Source organism: Lissotriton helveticus, chromosome 1_2 (assembly GCF_964261635.1).
Source record: "Lissotriton helveticus chromosome 1_2, aLisHel1.1, whole genome shotgun sequence".
Classification (NCBI taxonomy): domain Eukaryota; kingdom Metazoa; phylum Chordata; class Amphibia; order Caudata; family Salamandridae; genus Lissotriton; species Lissotriton helveticus.
Genome location: NC_136058.1, coordinates 81,231,936 through 81,253,081, shown reverse-complemented (window position 1 = coordinate 81,253,081; position 21,146 = coordinate 81,231,936). Strand labels below are relative to the sequence as shown.

Below are 21,146 nucleotides of genomic sequence, written 5' to 3'. Positions count from 1 at the left end.
ACAAAGCATAGCATAATAAAACACAACAAAACATAGCATAGCATAACCAAGCATAGCATAACAAAACATAGGATAGCAAAACAATACATAGCATAGCATACAGCATCACTCCGCACCACCACACCATTACTCAGGGGCACCACAACATCACTATGCGCTACCACAGCATCACTGAACACCACAGCATCACTCGTTTGCCATCACAACATTACTCTGCGCCACCACAGCATCAATCTGTGCAACCTTTCAACAACACCTGGTTCAAATAAGTTATCTCAATGTTTCAAGATTTATTACAAATGTAACAAAAATATGTTAATATTTCACTTCTGTTCTTGGATTTTCGCCACAATAAAATACACTGAACATAATCTTCACAAAAGTTATTTACAAAACTTTAAGCTAATGCCATTATAAATTACAATAACTTATTTAAGTATTATATTGAAAAAAATTAAGCCATTGTTATTTGTAATATCAATACATGTAAGTCACGTAAATACAACACATATTGCATTAATAATGCTATAGGTGTCACATTTGCGAAAGTTATAACTATTGGCATTGTAAATGACAAAGCTATTAATTTCGCTATTTTCAAAAACAAACCATAAATAAAAAATGTGTCATTTACAATGCCAATAGCTCAAACTTTCCTAATGCGAGACCTATTGCATTGCAAATGCTTGTTTTAAGAGATTCCGTTTTTGCCTTCTATTTCAGGTGGGGTTTGTGTCATTAAAAAATCCATTTGATTTGATAATCCAACCTACACCCATTTAACATTATATTAAATACCATATGCAACACAAACACAGGCCCGGACTGGCCGTTGCGGGCACCGGGCAATCCCACGGTGGGCCGCAAGGGTGGGGGCCGGTTTTGGGCCCTGGGGGCCGTTTTTGTTACAGGGCCGTTTTTGCAGGACAGCTGCAAAATCGGCCCTTTAACAAAATCGGCCGAAAACCGGCCCCGGCAAAGAGCTCGGTCGCACCCCCAGGGGGCCGGCTGAGCACTTTGCCAGGGCCGGTTTTGGTTCTCAGTCCGGCCCTGCACAAACACCACTTTCAGACAGCTTCCCACACCTCCAGATATATTGGTTGACTTTTCTAAAATCCCTCTCAAACTGTCTACTAAAATAAAGTCTGCTTAATACTTGGGAGTGTGCTTCATTCACACAAAATGTTCAGTGTAATTTTTATGTGCCTGTACGAACATGTTCATGAAACTACTGTATCTGTTTGCCTCCCTGGTTTGCACATTTACTCACTCTGAAAAGCCTTCATTTTTTAGGTTATTGGTAACGTTGGCCAATAGTTCCGAGAATTTCTATACTTGGGATTATTCCAACTTTAATTCTCAGAGACTTTATGTACTGGAAGAAAAATAGTTTCCATAAAGCTATGATTTTCATTATGTCCCGAGAAGGCTATCTGTAATGTGAAGTTTGAGATTTTTCCCATTCCCTCACACAAAATAAAAGGGGATTACAATCTATAATAGCACTCCTTTGCAGTCCTAGTTATGGTTTTATTTCAGCCATTGACAATAAAAGATGATTTGGGGTTTACAGAACGTAAGAACAACTCATATTACCTCAAAACCCAGTACGCTAAAACTCTGCTAGTGCAGCTTCTAACCCACCTAGGTTCTCATAACAGCAATTTCTTGATCCTTGCTGATTGAAACTGTTAGACATACCTCCCTTTCAGCCAAACAGTTCAAAACTATCATTATTTAAGACAGAGTTCTTCAAACTTTTTGATGCCGAGATCCCCCCGTCAAACGTTTTTAGGGATAAGGACCTCGTCCTGGCCAAAATTTTCTAGAACCTGGTACTCCTTATCATCGACAACTACTGACAACCATTAATGTCCCCAATTCTCACAGCAAATCATTTTTACAGTGGGGAGATTGGATGTATGCCCATGTGATTCGCATTCAAAGCAGAGCACTTGCACTTTGTTTTTTTGCAATATTTACATTAATCCAAGGTGCACTTTTTTAATACCACTTTTAAAATATTTGAATATAAAAAGATGCCAGGCAGCTTTGCACTATCTTCAGCTTTTAAAGGATGAATGTATCCGTTTGATGGTTTATAGATATATCTCCACTTCAGTTCGACTTAGAAATATTGTTGGGAAATGAGTCTGTATTACATCTTACCACTGCACTTTATATTTATTGATATTCTTAAAAATGTTGACATGTGGCAGTAGACTGTGGCTTCTTTCTGTCCTAACATAATCATTGTGTCTAGGGCGGTGATGTGAATATCATGAGTTCTCTTCACCTGGACATTTTATTATTCGTTTTTCTCTTCCTTTTAAAAATTATGGTTTATATTGTTTACTTTTTACTAAATCAGAAATTCTTTGTCTTTTATAATGTTTTCTTTTATGGCTTGGAATATAGCTGAATAAAGATTTATGAACTGAACAGTGGGGAAATAATTTTAAACTATGTTTAGCAAACCAAAGGTCAGTGGGTGTGAGGGCATGGTCAAAGGTGTGGCTAAAAATAAAGGGCCTCATTTATGAGAAATTGGCGTAGGACAGTGCTGCAAGTCTTCTTGCTGCATTGCCCTATGCCATTGTGAAAGGGAGGAATGCATTGATACAGTGCATTCCTGAGCTTCCCCCTGTGTTGGTGCACAAGTTGCTGCCTAGTGCCGACATCAGTAGGATTGTTTTGTGCAGAAAGGAGCACCTTCCTGCACAAAACCAATCCTGAGAGGCATTTTTGTATTTCTGTGTGTGCTACAGAATGCAGCACACCTGGAAAGAGGAAAATAATGAGGAGAAATAAACTCTTCTCCTCTATATGCATGCTGTGGAGAGGAGTAAGACTTTGGCGCTGCCCAGGTTTACGGGATTTTGTAAATCTGCGGCAGCGTCAAAATCCATGGGTGTTGCGTGGGAACACCCACTGCAACACCCATGGAATGCTTCCTTTACGCAGAGTAAGGCACTGCAGCAACTTGCTCTGCTTTGTCTTACTCCATATCTATGAGGCCACGCAGAGCCACGCAGGGTGACTTTGCGTTGCCTCATAGATCTGATTGAGATGCATCTGCTGCCGGAGCCTCAAAAAAAATGACGCCCCACAATATTCTGTATGTTTTTTTTAGGTCTTTTACCATCAGGTAGTTACATATAAAACACTGAGCGGCTTAAATGAAAAATAAATTTTAAAAACGTGTTACTCAGTGGGAAATGCACTGTAGTACATTATGAAACCCATATTAGTTAATGCACTGCAGAGGTCTGTGTGTAACTAGAGAGCCACAAAATAAAATGTTGGTTGGTGCAGTGGAGACAGTGACTTATGTATTTTTAGTGCTATGAGGTCACGGCCTGAGACAGAAAGCACTGTGAATGTGTAAGTCCTTCTTTTATACTTGCATTATACACAGTATGAGATAGACTGCTACAAAATGTGCACATAGTTTTAGGATAAAATAGTGCTTCCAAAATGTAGATTTCAGTAAAACAAGACCGTACGTAATGATTTTTTTTTTACCTAGCTGTCCCTTCAACACCTCTTTGGGGGCACTAAGCGCTATGCAAATACAATTGTGATTAAAAGAACACACTTCACAGCCCAGTTATCTCTTTTCACTACCACTCAAATAAAACCTCATCTTTGTCATCACAATGCTTGGAGTGATATGATCAATTAAAGCCAGATCTGGCCCCCAAGCATCCTTTACATTTGCAGATTACCCTTAACATCTGCTGAGTAACTCATTAAGCACATTTGCATTTCATTCAGGCAAGCAGCCACCCTGGCACGAAGGCTAGTTTAGCTGTCAGCCCGACTTTGTTTCACAGCACAGTAGACTCAATGAATGAAACTTCAGCTAAAGCACTCAGGGGTGTGGAATTGTTTAAAAAATGTACTTGTCGAGTGGACAAAATTGAAGAGAAAACTACTTGCCCTGCAAAGAAATCTACTTGTCTTACCTATTCCCTAAATCAATTAAACTGATGCCAAAAGCGTTAGTTTGGTCTTAGAGAGTGCATTTTAGACATCCTAGTGCTTGAAGCATTGAAGCTGCCTCTTCGGAGAACAATGTCAACAAAGAGGAAGAATACAGGAATCAGAAATTACACTTTACCCGGTGTACGCTATACTGGTAAATCAATATTACATATTTACATGATGTACGTTTTGGTACAAGATATTTACAATGAATATAAAAGACTGTCACAATTCAGCTAGAACCAAACCGGTATCTGATACCCAGGCAGGAGAGGTGGATATAAATATGATCTGTAACAATGTCTATATATGAGTGCCCTACACAGTGAACCGTGACTTTCCTAGCTCTCATGAGAAGGGCAGAAGACAACTTCCTTTTTTAGGGGATGGTTCTTAAGATTTCAGCCCACATAGATCAAAGAATCATCTATCAAAATATGTGAGATTTTCACTTGTACAAATTGGACACTGTGATATTGTTATGACAACTCCTGCAGCCAATTTGGGGCGGAGGTACATTTAGGCCTGTGCTGTAGAAATCTCAACATTCCCAAAGGGAACACAGATAGTTCTAGAAGTATTACTGAGGTGTGCATGAGAGTCGGTTGCAATACTAGTTGGCTGGTCAGTAATATCTTAAACAAGCCCAAGACAGTATTATTAGAGTATCAGGCAGTCTTGAAAGAGATTGCATACTGGAAATCCAAGAGGTCTTCAGTAGAGGCCAGGTGCTAACTCCCCTGCATCTGCTAGTTAAATAGAACTGGCACAAGGAAAGTTCATGTTCTGTATTGCCTATCTTAAAATAACTTATGTAGTGGATGATATTGAGACCAAGGAAGTATCATTGCTTCTCTTATGTATATTGTTAGTTTCAGCACCCGAGGTACAAGCTGCAGAAATGTGCGCTTGTGAAAGTAAGCTGGTATGTGTATACTGTGACAGTGATTGACCGCAGTAATTGAAACCTTAATGTTCCCTTTGGATGGTGGTATGCTTCTGCAGCACTTAGGACAGAATTAGAAATTTAACCACTAGAAAAGCTGTGCTGTTAGGCTTCATGGCAACTCAGAGCTGCTTTCAGTAGGCCAGGAACAGAAGTGGTTAGCACTTGCTGAAACAGTAATTTTCCAGTTAGGACAGCCTGTCCCCAAATAATGATTGTATGACGGAGTATTGTTGACAAACATTTTGTTTTCTAAAGATATTTCACAAAAATATTGCTCCTTTGGGTCCACAATATGCAGATCACTCTCTGTGGGGGCAGTGAGTGGAAGGTTGCTTTCTTTTTGCTTCCAATTCTTGAACTTCCCACTTCAGAGAAATGCTAATTTTGCAGCGTGAATCTTTCTGGATTCACTATGCTGTGCATTATTCCGCGGTCTTGTGGTTGGGTCCGGAATCGTAGTCTTTTTTTTTTTTTGTAGCCCAGGTGGGGGTTGGCGTCACACCTCCTTGGGTGTATTTCCGGTGACGTCGGCATGCTTCCTGCGGAAGCTCCCACTCTTGGGCGCCATCTTCAGATTCTTTTTTCCGCGGTCGGGTCTGGATCGTTCCCGTTTGGGCTCCAGACATTTTTGGAGAAAGAAGAAGAAGAATACATAAATTGGAAGGAAAACATCTCAGAAGACTCCAGGAGACTTCATCAATCAAGGGCCATCGAAGAACAAGGAGAAATCTTCGAGAACTTCGACGCCCGTCGACGAACGCACAACCAGGGGGCCCCTGAGTGCTCAGATGGACAACACGCCGTTCAAGTTCTGCCGTAACTGCTGCCACAAGTACGCGCAGAAGGACCAGCACCCGGTTTGCAACCTTTGCCTACTGGTAGATCACGAAAGCAAGGACTGCAACGCCTGCTCCGCCTTCACCCTGAAGACCCTTCGTGTGAGAGAGAGGCAGAGGGTAGCGCACGACACCCTGCAGGGAAAATTCCCGACTCCATCCCTTTACGAGCTGGGGATGTCTTCCGAGGAAGAGGACAACACTGCCGCCGAAGACGTCAGCTACACGGTCGTAGAGACCGATTATACCAAGACTTCTGATAAGGTAGGAGACTCTACGGCCCCTAAGAGCACGAGAGACCCTGAGTCTCGAAAGAACGAGGGCAAGGCCTCGAATGCGCCGGCGCCAAAATCTTCGGCGCCCGCGGCTACACCCAGGCCCAGCGGATCCTCTGAGAAGGAGGCGCCGAGAGCTGTTGAACAGCAAAAGCCGTCGAAAATCGTACCCGAAAAGGATCGATCGACGTCGAGGGAGAAGGACCCTAAAGCACCAACGCCGAAACACAGTTCGACGTCGAAAACTTCGGCGCCGAAGACCAGCTCGGCACCGAGCCAACCACCGAAAAGGGCGGCCAAACCATCCGACGCGGAACACGCAGCCGAGGTGGAGAAAAAGAAAAGGCGCCTCGAGGCCGAAATGGAAAATATCTTGCAGCGGAAGAAGGAATTAGACGCCAAGATGAAGGCCTTCACGATTCCCCACAAGACAAAGCCACAGGTGGTGGAGGTTGTCGAGGAGGAAGACGACGCCTATGAACAGGCACCGGACGTCGAGGAGATCGACGACCAGGAAAACGAAGAGAGTCCCTACTATAGTTACCACTATGAGGAGGAAGAGGACAACAGGACGGACGCCGGGTCGGCTCCCTCCGACTCACTGGAGGTGGATTATCTGGAGGTCGACACCCTAAGCCCAGAGGAGGCGGTCGACTCATATCCCTCGAGGCCCTCGCCGCAGGACGACATCGGAGCCTACAACTCGGTGATAAAAACTGCCGCAGCAGCATTCAGGCTCAAGTTCCACGAAGAGAAGCAGAAAGCGGACTTCCTTCTGGAGACATTGCTCCCCACCCAAACAAAGAGCCAGTACCTGCCCATGCTCGAGAGTGTCTTGGCCCAGGGAAGGGAAGCATTCAAGGAGCCCGCAACATGCAAGGCTGTCACTCCCAGAACGGAGAAAAAATACAAACATTCCTCAAAAGATCCACCCTACATTCAGGGCACGGTCTCAGCAGACTCCATCATCACAGCCACAGCAAGAAAGAGGGCTAACGTGCCCACTACTTCTGTGCCGCCCCCAGATAAGGAGAGCAAGAGGATGGACCTGGTGGGCAGAAGGATTGAACGGAATGCCACAACACAATGGCGCATGGCAAATTCCAACGCCCTGATCAACAGGCACATGTACCAGATCATGGCGGACCTGGGTCAGTTGGTGAAAGACCTGCCCCAGGAGGCCAAGCAAAAGGCCGAAAAACTGGTGGAGGAGGGGAAGAACGCGGCAAATTCTTGCCTCAAGACGGCCCTGGATGGGGCAGACACCTCCAGCAGGCTCATGATGATGGGCATCACGGAGAGGAGACACGCCTGGCTCAGGGTTTCAGGCTTTAAACCAGAAGTGCAACACAGCATCCTGAACACACCGTTCAACGGCGAAACACTGTTTGGAACAACAGTTGATGAGAAGCTCAGTCAACTGAAAAAGGATAACGAAACTGCGAGATCCATGGGAGCATTGCAGTTCAGAGGTAGCAAAAGGGGTGCCCCGTCACGGAGGCCCGGAGGCAGAGGTGGAAACCAGCCGGGTACATCACACGAGGTTTTCCAACAAACGCACCAGACAGACTCACAAGCACAGCAGGGTCAGCATAAGCAGTCCTGGCAATACCAGCCAAGAGGCCAGTCCTTTCGAGGGAGAGGAAATGGACGTGGACAGAATAAAAGAGGGGGTCAGCAGCCCGCCTCTAAGTGACTTCGCAAAACCCCGTGTGCCCACCTACAGAAAAGATCCCAGGGGGCAACACGTACGGAGGGATCAGGTGTTACACAAACTAGACACCTACGACCACATGACACCAGTGGGAGGAAGATTACGATTTTACCTTCAAGAATGGAGAGGAATCACATCAGACAAGTGGATTCTCAACATCATCCAATTCGGATACTGCATAGAGTTGGAGGGGATGCCAACAAGCAGAAAACCAAAAAGAAGACCACTAGCAAACTAACAGCTAGAGCGCCTTCAGGAAGAAGCAAAGGAGCTCCTGCAGAAGCAGGCCATAGAACCGGTCCCCTTTGGGGAAAGGAACAAGGGGGTATATTCTACGTACTTCCTGGTACCAAAAGTAGACGAAACAATGAGACCCATTCTGGACCTAAGGTTCCTGAACAAATTCATAAGAACGCAAAAGTTCAAAATTACCTCCCTACAAGAGGTGCTCCCACAGTTGCCAATCGGGGATTTCATGGTCACGATAGACCTCAAAGACGCCTACCTGCACATCCCAATGAACAGAAAGCACAAGCATATGCTCAGGTTCACCATCGGAGAAAACCACTACCAGTTCATAACACTAGCCTTCGGACTAAAGTCAGCACCAAGGGTCTTCACAAAGTGCCTCGCAGCAGTCGCAGCACACCTACGAAGGCAAGGAATACACGTATACCCTTACCTGGACAACTGGCTAGTGAAAGCAAAGTCATACCAGAAATGCAAGCGGGACGCACAAACAGTGACGACCACACTCATAAACCTGGGGTTCTCCATCCATTGGAAGAAATCATCAATGGAGCCGGAACAAGTGAAAATCTTCCTGGGAGCACAGATCAACACCTTACAGGGCAAGGTGGTCCCCAGCGAGAAGAGGGCGAGAGCGCTGGTGAAGGAAACTTGCCTCTACCAGAAGGGGCAAGCTCGGACAGTGAGGACTGCGAGCAAGATCATGGGCATGATGGCATCATGCATCCACCTAGTACCAAATGTACGACTCCACATGAGACCCATTCAAGAATGGCTACAGGAGCAATGGTCACAAGCTACAGGCAGTTGGGAGGATCTAGTGGTTGTAACGCACTCAGTGCAGAAGGAAATGACATGGTGGAACATGGAGAACATAACAAAGGGAAAGCCTCTAACGCCCCCAACACCAACAGTGACCATCACCACAGACGCATCCCTGAAGGTATGGGGCGCTCACATGGAGGAACTCAAAGTGAGAGGACTGTGGACACCAGCAGATGCGACAAAGCACATCAATTACCTGGAATTGAAGACAATCTTCCTTGCACTGAAAGCTTTCCAGACGAGACTGTACAAGCACAAGGTATTGCTACAAACAGACAACACCACAGCGATGTTCTACATCAACAAGCAGGGTGGGACACAGTCAACCATGCTTTCGACGCTAGCGCAGGAGATATGGAGATGGGCCATCCCACTCAAGATAGACCTGCTAGCCATACACCTACCAGGGAAGGACAACATACAAGCAGACTGGCTCAGCAGACAGACTTCGGCATCCCACGAGTGGGAGCTCAATGCTCAAGAGACAAGGTGGCTGTTCGACAGATGGGGAACGCCATCAGTGGACCTGTTTGCCACACGCCAGAATGCAAAATGCCAAAACTTCGCATCCAGACAGCCCGAGGAGGGATCCCTGGGGAATGCCCTATGGATAGATTGGTCCAGGACATTTGCTTACGCTTTTCCCCCGATACCACTGATGCACAGAGTGCTCAGCAAATGCAGAGCGAGCAACATGACCCTGATACTGGTCGCGCCACAGTGGGCCAGACAGACATGGTACTCGCAGATCATGGAGTTGACACAGTGTGCACCCCACAGATTCGGCAAAAGGAAAGACCTGCTCTCCATGCAGAACGGAGAGGTGCTGCACCCAGAGCCAGAGAGCCTGAGCCTGGTGGCATGGCTCCTGAGGACATAGAGTTTGCACATTTGAAGCTGCCAGAAAGCACCTTGAGGGTCCTTCGGGAGGCACGAAAACCCAGCACTAAGAAGTGCTATGTTGCGAAGTGGAAAAGATTCACGATGTGGTGCAGAAAAGAAAAACTTCACAATAAAATGAAGAAGGACTCCACAGTGCTAAAGTACCTCACGCACCTGCTGGAGAAGAACCTTAGTTCATCCTCGCTGAGAGTTCACTTGGCAGCGATAGTCGCCTACACAAGAGGAGAAACGTGCAGGAGTTTCTTCACATCACAGGTGGTGAAAAGATTCCTGGAAGGAGCGAAGAGGATTGCACCACCAAAGCGGGTGCCGCCACCTGCATGGAACTTGAACATAGTCCTAACGGAACTCATGAAAGAGCCCTTTGAACCACTTCACAAGGCCTCCCTAAAGATGCTAACTATGAAAACAGCTTTCCTGGTTGCAATAACGTCCTTACGCAGAGTAAGCGAACTTCAGGCACTAACGCTACAAGAACCCTACATACAAATACACAATGATAGGGTTGTGATGAGAACTGACCCACACTTCATGCCGAAGGTGGTGTCCAAATTCCACATGAACCAGTCTATACAGATACCGAGTTTTTTCCAAAAACCAACCACTAGCGCAGAGCGAGCTCTGCACACCCTGGACGCCAGAAGGGCAGTCATGCACTACATTGAGAGAACGAAGGGACACAGAAAAACAAAACAGTTCTTTGTGTCATTCGCCAACAGTTTCATGGGGAAAGCAGTAACCAAAGAGACTATTGCACGATGGATCGCACAAACAATTCAGCTCTGCCACAAGCGAGCAGGACAAGAAATAGCAGAAGGGACACGTGCCCACTCCACTAGGAAAAAGGGTGCGACAATAGCTTTCCTGGCTAACACACCCATACAAGACATATGCCTGGCGGCCACATGGGCTTCGGTACACACGTTCACGAAGCACTACTGTGTGGATATACAGATGAACAAGGAAGCACAAGTCGGACAGAAGGTGCTCCAACACATATTCAATAACCAACGCTCATCTTCCACCCAGCCGCCACAGAAATGAGAAACTGCTACAAAATCTATGCACAGCATAGTGAATCCAGAAAGATTCACGCTGCAAAACGAATAGTTTTCTTACCTGTCGGTATAGTTTTGCAGCTTGAAGATCTTTCTGGATTCACTAGCGAACCCACCCACCTCCGCCAGAAAGATGAGGCTGGAGAGAGAAAAGGTGGTTATAAACAGAGACAAATATAAAAAAAAAAAATTTAAAGGTTAAAAGCGGTAAATCACTTAATGGAACATTGCCATTACTTCGGAAACAGAACGAACACGGAAAAAAAGAATCCGAAGATGGCGCCCAAGAGTGGGAGCTTCCGCAGGAAGCATGCCGATGTCACCGGAAATACACCCAAGGAGGTGTGACGCCGACGCCCATCTGGGCTACAAAAAAATAAAAACCAAAGAAAAGACTACGATTCCGGACCCAACCACAAGACCGCGGAATAATGCACAGCATAGTGAATCCAGAAAGATCTTCAAGCTGCAAAACTATACAGACAGGTAAGAAAACTATTCGTTACATGTGTCCATCGATAAAGTGGATTCTGGCTTGATCTACTAGTAAAGATCATGTATGCAGTGTTATCGGGTCTCAGACATGTTAATCTAGACAGGTCCGCTTTCAAGATCTGAGACCCCAAAGACTTGCATTTTTAAATAAATTACACTGCGGTATAAGCAGACACCCAGGAAGAAACGTGAATAAGGTGACTGGCAGGGCAAATCTAGCCAAAAGAACTCAGGGGCCTGATGACAAAAGCCAGAAGAGTCAACTTGTTTGTTTTCAAAATGTTCCCCATCTTTTCAAATGGAGGCTTGAAAGTACTCTAGCAAATTGTGGGGGAGATTTTGAAAGGGCTTGGATGCAGACAAAGGATTTTGACCCGAAACAACAACTTATGAATAGTTTTTACTTTGTGCTATCCAGATATGCTCAACCATCATTTTGTCCCAGAAAGCCATCTTACAAGTCTGCAGATAGACAGAAAGGAATGATAGGTTATAGAATATGGTCGAAAACCAATGGCAACTTAAAGAAAGAGCGACATAGTTGGCTGTTAAAAAGACAACATAAAAAGTCAGAGAGATGGGAAGAGTGGAGATTTAAGGACATTTGCAAAAGAAGAAAGAGGAATGGAAAAATAGGATGAAAATGAACTTACAGTAAACGTGATAGTCACCTTGTTGGTCATTTGGTTAATTTGGAGGCGGCTGCACCAGTATTCAGCCTCCAAAAATGTATAATGTCCCCAGTATTTATTAATACTTCACAAATCTGTAGGTGTCTGCCTCAGGACAGCAGTCCGAGAACAAGTCAATAAAGACCACAGAGGCAAGTGTTGCACCCGTGCTCTGTACACAAGAAGTTTTAAAAGAAGCACTTGTATGACAGAGGTGACAACACTTACAAACATTTACATCAACATTACTTGGGCTCTTGAGATGGAAAAGGTGTTACAATTGGAGTCAGTGATGACCAAGAGGTTACATGGAGAGCCAATGATATATTGGGGGTGTGCAGGGTGAGCTACAGAGGGAAGCAGTGATGTCCTGAGGGAGGAGTTACACAGGGGGTAGTGATGTAACGGGGGGCAGGCAGGAGGAGTTGCAGAGGAATACAGTTACAATGGGAACCACTGATGGCTCATTAGTTCACAGCTAAAGATGGGAGAGGTGTAAAAGAAGAAACCACTTTTGGCTTCAGGGGAGGAAATACAACCAAGCTAGGGCTGTGCTGATTTTTCAAGAAGAGAGATGATTTGGGGTTTAACAGAAAAGGGAGATGAGAAACACCATTAACTAGATGGATGGTAGAGGGCAGAAAGAGAACGGAGGGCAGTGGGGCAGGGAAATGGAGGGATGGTGGTTTCACCCTGGTAGTTTGAGAACAAGGGAAGGGAGCTTAAGTAGGCTAGAGATGTATAAAGATTTAGAATAAAAAGCAAGAAAGGAAAGGGGACTTTGATGGGGTAAGAAATACAGCATGCAGGTTAGACTGGGTCCCAATGGGGAAACTGGACCAATGGCAGAGACTTTGAACACAACAAGAGAAAGGAGAGGAGTTGGGCAGGGAGTTTTGAAACTGCAAACAGGAGAAAGAAAGGGTTGAAGACATAGCACGAGGTGTTTGGGGTGTTACGTAGCAAGTAGAGGAGGTTCTATGGTTGGTACTTTTGTCATTTATGCTGGCTGACACACAGCATAAGAACACACTCAATTGCTCCTACTGCCTTTCCTGAGAGGTTTGCAAAGTTAGCTGTTTCTGCTTAAAGCAACTGGAACTTTTCCATCTAGTGTATTCACTTGTTTTGCATGTGATTGACTTTCAGCAGAAAAAAACACGTCCTTCCTTACTGCCTGGGAGTAAAAGCCTTGGATTTGTGGTGGCATTTCATGTTCTGCTCCATTGCAAGATGTGGCTGAGAAAGAAAATCTCGGGCACTAGAGGCAGATTTCTTTGGACACGCATTACCGTCTCAACCCAGTTTACTTTCCTATTTTTAAGAGGCGCTTTTCTGTGCAGTGCATAAACACACTGTCCTGCTATACATGTTGCTTTAACTATTTACCCCCACCCCCCAGTACATTGGAAGTACATTTGAAGTACATTTCTGCCTTATGTAGGCAAGCAATGCACCAGGCTCTTATTGAAATGTGGCTTAATTATTGGCTGCCATACGAGGGTGTGAAACCTGTAACTTTAAATCACAACCACATAACCACATGTGTGATCCTGGGCAAGTGTTACATTTTCATGGTTCTTCTGTCCACATCTTCCAGGATTGGTTGTGCTTGGATTATGGTTAACCCTTTCTACTAAGCGCTTCCTAAACAACTATATATTTCTAAACAGCGCAGGAGCAAGTAGTTTGACCAGAACTTTGATAGTGTTTGCAGGGGCAGCGAGGTCAAAAAGAGATTTCAGAGACATGCTTGCCATAAATTAGATAAAATATATGTTAATGGGAAGCCTGGGGGCATGCATGTCTTTAGTGAGACTAGAGCTCTAGTCCCTGTGAGGGCCTGAGGTCACCTATCCCGTAGCAGACATTGTAAATGGATAACTTTTGTCCTGGCTATAGAAGAGATCCCCCTTAGTCTAGCGCCCCAGTGCTTCCCTAAAGTCATGCTCGCTGCACAGAAAAGCATGTAAAGTCCCTGACAATTTTAGGTACAAGATTTTGGTAACATTATGTAATTGAATTTAAGGCTCGGGGCTTTTAGTTTGTGGTAAATATATTACTTGCAAACCTGCCTCTAAAGGCAAACTAGGTTTTGCACCTTTTAATTTCTTCTTTTGGCCTTTCATTCCCGGATGACGAAGGGATAAGTCGAGAACACCTAGTTTTCTACGTAGAAGGCACTGGCAAGAGGCAGGACCAGATAAGGCACCGGGTAAGACGTGAGAGGCTCATGAAAAGGGAAGTAACGGCCGGGGGGCCAAGAGGCTGCATGAGAGCCCATAAGGAAAGTAAGGAGCTTTAATGTAGACCCTGGTTGAAACATGAGAGGCCCAGGGGCTCGGAGCAGGGGCTGCAGGTGAGGCCAGTGGGGAGTACAGGCACCCGGTAAGTGTAGAGGGAAAGCAATGTGCGAAGGCAGTGGCCCGTGAATTATTTCACTGCAGGCCTCAAATGCGAGTGAGTGGGGCGCAACCTCGGGGCTGTATCTGAGAGGCCAAAGGGCAGCACATCAGAAGTGGGAACAGAGAGCCCAGGTGAGAGCAGGGTCTGCCAGCCTCTTACCCGCCCATGCTGTGGCTGTTCTCGGACTGCAGAAGCTGCGTTATGTTTCCCTCTTGCTCTAAGGAATAAAAGGGGCCAGAAGAGGAGCCCGGAAACTACAAGAAAGCTTTTTGGAGAAAGGCATAAATCTGTTAGCTGACAGCGCTGTGCAATTTCTGTATGCAACCTGCCAATTCGAATTTAACCATGCTCATATTCACTGGAGACGATGTGGCCCAATATCCAGAGCGTCCGGTTTTGGAGCTGAGGAACCAGGTTCGGTTTTCAGTGTCTGTTCAACATCCTGTGATTTCGGACAAATCTTTTAATCTCCTCGTGCCTACTGCAATAAAATATGCATGCGTCATTGTGTAATGTGACTGGCTCTTCTATAAGGCACTTTGTTTCCGTCCGGTGTCTCGATTTACTGTGGTGCATGGTCTCCTTGTCCTTAGGACAAACCAGACATTAAAACTTCTTGCCCTTGCAAGGAATCTAGATGTCTCGGGGGTCGGGCGATACGAATTCAACTCCCCTGGCACTTTAACAAACGGAATTAACCATCCCGGAATGGTTGTCTTTTTCCATAATGAAGAGCAAAAGTTTTGGATTCAGGCAGAAATGTGGTTGAGGAATGCGCGTCCCACTTCCCAGGACTCCACGGCCCCCATGGGGGTCGCGCCCCACAGACTGTAGACCTCTGATTTAAGATTGCCCAAGTCTCATGTTCTCAGTACCCTTGTATAGCAAAAGTCACTGTCTGAATACTGTACTCTGCCAAGATACCAAGGAACAATATATTGTTTTATGGACTGTGAACTCTACCCGAAGGTTCCTCTTTAGATGAGCACCAGTTAAATTACACAAGATTTTTGGTAGGCACGGGGAAATTTAAGTTACTTGCCCATAATGTTGAACTAATGCCGAAATTCGAACCTGGCTCTCCAGTTCCAAAGTCGGCGACTCTGGCCGTCAGGCCACATCCTCTCCCCATTCTCATCTCATTCCAATACACTTGCGCAGACAACTTGTTCATTATCTCTACTCTCCACAAAATAGCGTCTAGGTATAAATAATCCACTAATAAACCTCTTTTAAGATACACCCCCTACAATCATCCTGCACTATTACCAACAATGCTCAAATCCCACTCATACGTTGCACTACATCGATTCAGTAACTACCAGCCCCTCAAGGCTGGACCCATACTTACACAAATGAGCATTCAATCAGCTAGAAACAGCACTGTGAAAGGACTAGTCCACCTGCAGCAACAATCATCAAAAGTAAACAGCCCAAGATGGGCAATGAAAGGGGCATTAAAGGCTTTTTTGATGGAAGAAAAATAGATTGCTGCCCAGAGATACCCAATCCCTCATTCATTGCACCTATCAACAACAACTTCATGCAGCGCCTTAATCTGCTGCTCTCTCACCATCACTCTGGCGCCTTGTGGCGCCCTCCTGGCCACTCTAGGTAGTATTCAACCACTCTAGGTCTTGCCTGTGCGAGAGTGCGCGGTTTTGAAGCGCATTGATTGCACTAGCTCTAAACACAGAATCTGATTTGTGCGTTGTTCCCTGGGATTTATCGTTGTCTTGTATTCAATCCTTGTCGCGAATGGTGTGTTTAAAAGATGGACAGTAGACAGTCAGGTAAAATAAAGACATTATCCATTCGGTTCCACCAGTTACAAATGAACTAATCGAGCGCATATAGCATGCAACTCGAAGAAAACGCGTGCAAGCAGCGCAAAATGGTATAATGCACACAAGTTTTGCAGTTTCCGTTAGACAAGTAGATTAGGGAAGCAAAGTGGGACATTTGTGGCTCTGGAAATCTGTACTGGATCTCTCAAGATAAGAACCCTATGGAATATGCGCGAACCGGCGGGCGTGTACCGTACAAGGGTAAATTAAATTATCACTTTAGAAATTCGATTTATATTAGCCATGGCGGCTCATTATAGTCCCATTCAAATTCTCTGCTTTTGTTTTCGTTTCTTTTCGGCTCTGCCATTGGTTGAGATATGTTTGTATCCCTGCCTCTATTGGCCCAGCGGTTTTTCACCTCTTGTTCGGCACTGCCGTTGGCTCCGACTAAATTTGTTCCGTCCCCTCTCGTGCTGCCATTGGCTGTGAGGATGTTCCAGTCTACCTCCGGGACTTTCCCATTGGCTGCTACGGGGCACAGACGATCGGGCCTGGTTCCCGCTTTCGCAGTCACTCACGCTGTTTCTGTTGTGCTGTTTTCTGCGCATCCGGGCTCTCCCGGTGACCCGCAATGTGACCCTCGGGACGACAACTATGGCGGAGGTAAGGCATAAAGTCCAAGTATACCAATGGGCAGGTTGTGCATATCTTTCTCAGTGCACAAGCTGTCCCGGCAGCTGCCGGTGGAGGGCAGGGAGGCCCGAGAAACCCCCACTACAGCACTCAGCCCAATAACTTGTTGCTTCCAATGCTCAACTTGAGCATTTTTATAACCCGGCATAAGCGAGATGCGAGAGCAGCGTCCCTGCCCCGCCCATCTGCTGCAACGCGCGCCCAGTAGTCACTGCGGAGTGGGACCAATCTGTTTCTGTGCAGAGCTGCGAATGCCATCGAGCCCCACCCGTTTTGACGTACGGTGCAGAGGGATTTTATGCGTAGTATTTGCTGATCCATAATGTCTGTCCCCCTGTAGTATACTGAGAGCGTTCCTACCTACCTTAATGCTTATGTACCGCTGCCCAATGACACCCTCTTCCGCCTTTCACTGAGAGCTGCCTGAACACCGCTACTTTGTGTCTGCCCCTGGCCAACCTCCGCCTTCACCAACGCTAGGAGTTGCCCTATTGCAGAGCGAAAACTGGGGATCTTTCAATACCCCCGTTTTATGAAACGTTAATACATGCCCATTGCATATAAACGGTCTGATCAAGAGCATACATGGTAAGGGAATTTTGCAGTTACCTGTTATTTGCCAGATCTTTGCTCTTCCATATCTGACATTCATGAGTCTTTTGACCCATATTGTTTTGCGTCTCCAAAGTATAGAGCTGTCTTTTTGCATTTTGAACTCTCTTGGTTTTCACACACATTCCAGTCCAGTGCTTTCCGTCGCATTTCAGCACCTCACACTGCAGCATGCATTTTCATCTCGCCTGTTTTATCAAAAACAAACAAATCGCATGGTCTGTGCTTCTGCTACTCATTTTGCCCTGGGTTGCGATAGCTCGGTCTGAGCTGTGATCTAACGTCGCATAAGCCATCTCGCTACACCAGTGAGGTGCGCAGTTAACTCGGCTTTTCCTCGCAGGATTCTCAGTAAAACGTAGTGCGCGCGTTTTTCCTTCGTACGCTATGGTCCGTGGTTCTGTTATAATGACAGTTTGTGGCGCGCCTTTCATATTCGTTTTCCGCTCCCCTTGTAGTTTTGCAAATGCGATCATTCTTGACCGGTACTTGAGGTCTCTATTTGGGAAGGCATGCAGCGACTATTCGAACCTTTCTTAAGCCACTATTCGAACCTTTCTTAAGCCCCTCGCGACAAGCACGGGAGAACATTAATTTCACTCGGTGTGTTAATACGAAAGGGTAAACTCATTATTACTATTGTGTTTTGTTGTTGTTCAATTTATCTAAAACATGGTTGTTTTGACAGTGTGACATTGCAATTCCGAATTTTTGTAAACAAAGCACGGTCTGTACCCATGATTTTCTGTGAGGTTTTTGGACGTTCTTTCCTAAGAGGTAAAGGATGTTTCCTCTTTTTTAGCATATTCCTTCTCTGTGATTCTCCTAAACATGTCCACACACTCATTCCACACCCCTTCACAATGCTTGCTTGTTGAATGGGGAAAAAAAACACATGGTATGAAGCCATAAACGTAACGCTCTGCAACGAAAAACACTATTGGCCTAATAGTGCTTTTCGTTGCAGAGCGTTGCCTTTATGGCTTCATACCATGTGTTTTTTTCCCCCATTCAACAAGCAAGCATTGTGTAGTGGAATGAGTGTGTGGACATGTTCTTGTCCGAGTAATAGAGGGTTGATTCTCTAAATAAAGAGCATGGTTTGCTTTCATGTACATTTCCATTCGTTTGAAGTTTTATTTGTTAAGTAATTTTCTTCACGAGTGCCTGTTTATGCAGTGTACAAAAATATGAAATACATTTTTTGTAATATTTCGGTTACACGTTTGTGCAACAGACGTATAAAATGCAAAGAAACAATTAGAAAACGAGCACTGGCAAATCCAGTACTACTTTCCTTGTTGAACCATTGGCTTTGCCAATACTTTTTTTCTGATGCTGTGCGCATTGACAAAAAAGGAAAAAGGCGTAAAGGCCAAGCTGCTCTTGTACACCAAGTTTCTGAATTATACCTCTCTAACCCTCCCTATGTTCTACCTCCCCTCTACCTGGTGCGTATCACAGTGCTGCTTACATATCATCTGTATATCTCCTCTATTTCACTTCTCTCTCAAATCACCTCTCAGCCCTCTCCCCATCTTACTACTCTACCACATCTCGGTACCTCAACTTAACCTAACACTCATTTCTGACCTTTGATTCTCACTGTTCGCATCCTCACTTCTCCACCTCCTCTTTCCATTTCCACATCTGTTCCTGGTACTTTATCTCTCACATTACTTTATCCATTTCTTGCTATGTTTGCCATTAACTTTTGTCTCGCTTCTTTGCATCTCAATCGTTCAACCCACTGTCTCTAAACCATTACTTTTTCGACTTCTCTCTGCCTCTCTATCAAGCTTGCTGGTTACTCTACCTCACCTTTCACCTCCTTGTTCTTCCCTTTACCTTACTTTCTGCCTTACTGAGAGCTGCCTGTACACCGCTACTTTGTGTCTGTGCAAGCCCCTCACCAACCTCTGCTTTCCGCCTTCACTCGCCAAGTTAGGGGTTGCCCAACACCATTGCAGAGCGAAAACTGTGGGTCTTCTAATATCTGAACGTCTTTCTTTACCACTTCTAATTTCGTCCCTATCTACTGCATCCTCCTATTCTTAGCTCATTGTCACCTGTCTTCCCCATCTGTCTCCCAAACCACTCCCTCTATACTATTCCATCTGCCTTATACTAAAACCACACCTCCCTCTCTCTACCTTTCCGTCTTTCTTTTTAGCTATATCATGTTTCTCTGTTTAGCTTATGTCACTCCCTACCTCATCTACCCCTCTTTATCAATCTTTTTACCGCTCTGTATTTCGGCTGTTTTCTGCCCCCTCCCATTTCTCTCACTTAACAGTCACGTCTAGCCACAGAACTATAGAAAGGAGGAGAGGAGGGACAAGATAGGGAGAGAGAATTAAGGAGATGTTCAGGTCACAACAGACGAAATGGTGAAAATTGTAAGAGCAATGCTTTGATTCACTGTTGCAGTGGGCATGTTAGTTGTGATCGTTGCTTTATTTATACGAAGTAAGCAATGAAACTGCAATTTCAAGGGCTGTGCGCATGTCTTTTTATATTTTGCACGAGTCCACTAATCAACCACTGCAATAAAATGACCCTTCGTGTATTTCATATAATTGATTCAGAAAAGGGGGTGGTGATGAACAGAGTGCCTGAATTAAGCAGACCACTCTTACCCAGTCCAAAGATCAGGGCTTGATCCATCACCGTTTTTTAGCTCACTGCACCATCCCAGCTCAGAACTTGGCTATATGCAATCAGTCTGTTCCTGTCCCAGTGCATGATGGGAACAGGGCAAACCAAACTACCAAGCCAATTCTTATACTGGGAGGGAAACAAGCTTCCGGGGACCGGTTTCTGCCATTTCAGGCGTCGTCGGCCCGGCTTGCTTGAATCCTGATGGTGCAATGAGCAAGGGACTCACATCTGAGTATACCCTTCCACGCTTATGGTGGACAAAATGATTCAGAAAAGGGGGTGGTGATGAACAGAGTGCCTGAATTAAGCAGACCACTCTTACCCAGTCCAAAGATCAGGGCTTGATCCATCACCGTTTTTTAGCTCACTGCACCATCCCAGCTCAGAACTTGGCTATATGCAAATTAGTCTGTTCCTGTCCCAGTGCATGATGGGAACAGGGCAAACCAAACTACCAAGCCAATTCTTATACTGGGAAGGAAACAAGCTTCCGGGGACCGGTTTGTGCCATTTCAGGCGTCGTCGGCCCGGCTTGCTTGAACCCTGATGGTGCAATGAGCAAGGGACTCACATCTGAGTATACCCTTCCACGCTTATGGTGGACAAAATGATTCAGAAAAGGGGGTGGTGATGAACAGAGTGCCTGAATTAAGCAGACCACTCTTACCCAGTCCAAAGATCAGGGCTTGATCCATCACCGTTTTTTAGCTCACTGCACCATCCCAGCTCAGAACTTGGCTATATGCACCCCCTTTTCTGAATCATTTTGTCCACCATAAGCGTGGAAGGGTTTACTCAGATGTGAGTCCCTTGCTCATTGCACCATCAGGATTCAAGCTTGTCTCCTTTCTGGTGAAGAATTGGCTTGGTAGTTTGGTCTGCCCTGTTCCCATGATGCACTGGGCCAGGGACAGACTAATTTGCATATGGCCAGGTTCTGAGCTGGGATGGGGCAGTGAGCTAAATAACGGTGATGGATCAAGCCCTGATCTTTGGACTGGGTAAGAGTGGTCTGCTTAATT

The 21,146-nt window shown here is 45.5% G+C and overlaps 1 protein-coding gene across 5 annotated transcripts in view; it reads left to right on the top strand.

Moving 5' to 3' along the window:
- The window catches only part of MIER1 (MIER1 transcriptional regulator), a 399,774-nt gene that overhangs the window by 67,061 nt on the left and 311,567 nt on the right, over positions 1-21,146 (top strand). For 2 of the 5 annotated variants that reach the window (XM_078668926.1, XM_078668911.1), the window contains exon 1: positions 16,697-16,821. The exons of 2 other annotated variants lie outside the window; for them this stretch is intronic. In XM_078668926.1, coding sequence (XP_078525052.1) covers positions 16,813-16,821 — 9 coding nt within the window. In that variant the 5' untranslated portion in view covers positions 16,697-16,812. Of the gene's footprint in view, positions 1-16,696; positions 16,822-17,347; positions 17,440-21,146 lie in introns of those variants that run through there. One more of the 5 variants, XM_078668917.1, reaches the window with a different exon arrangement.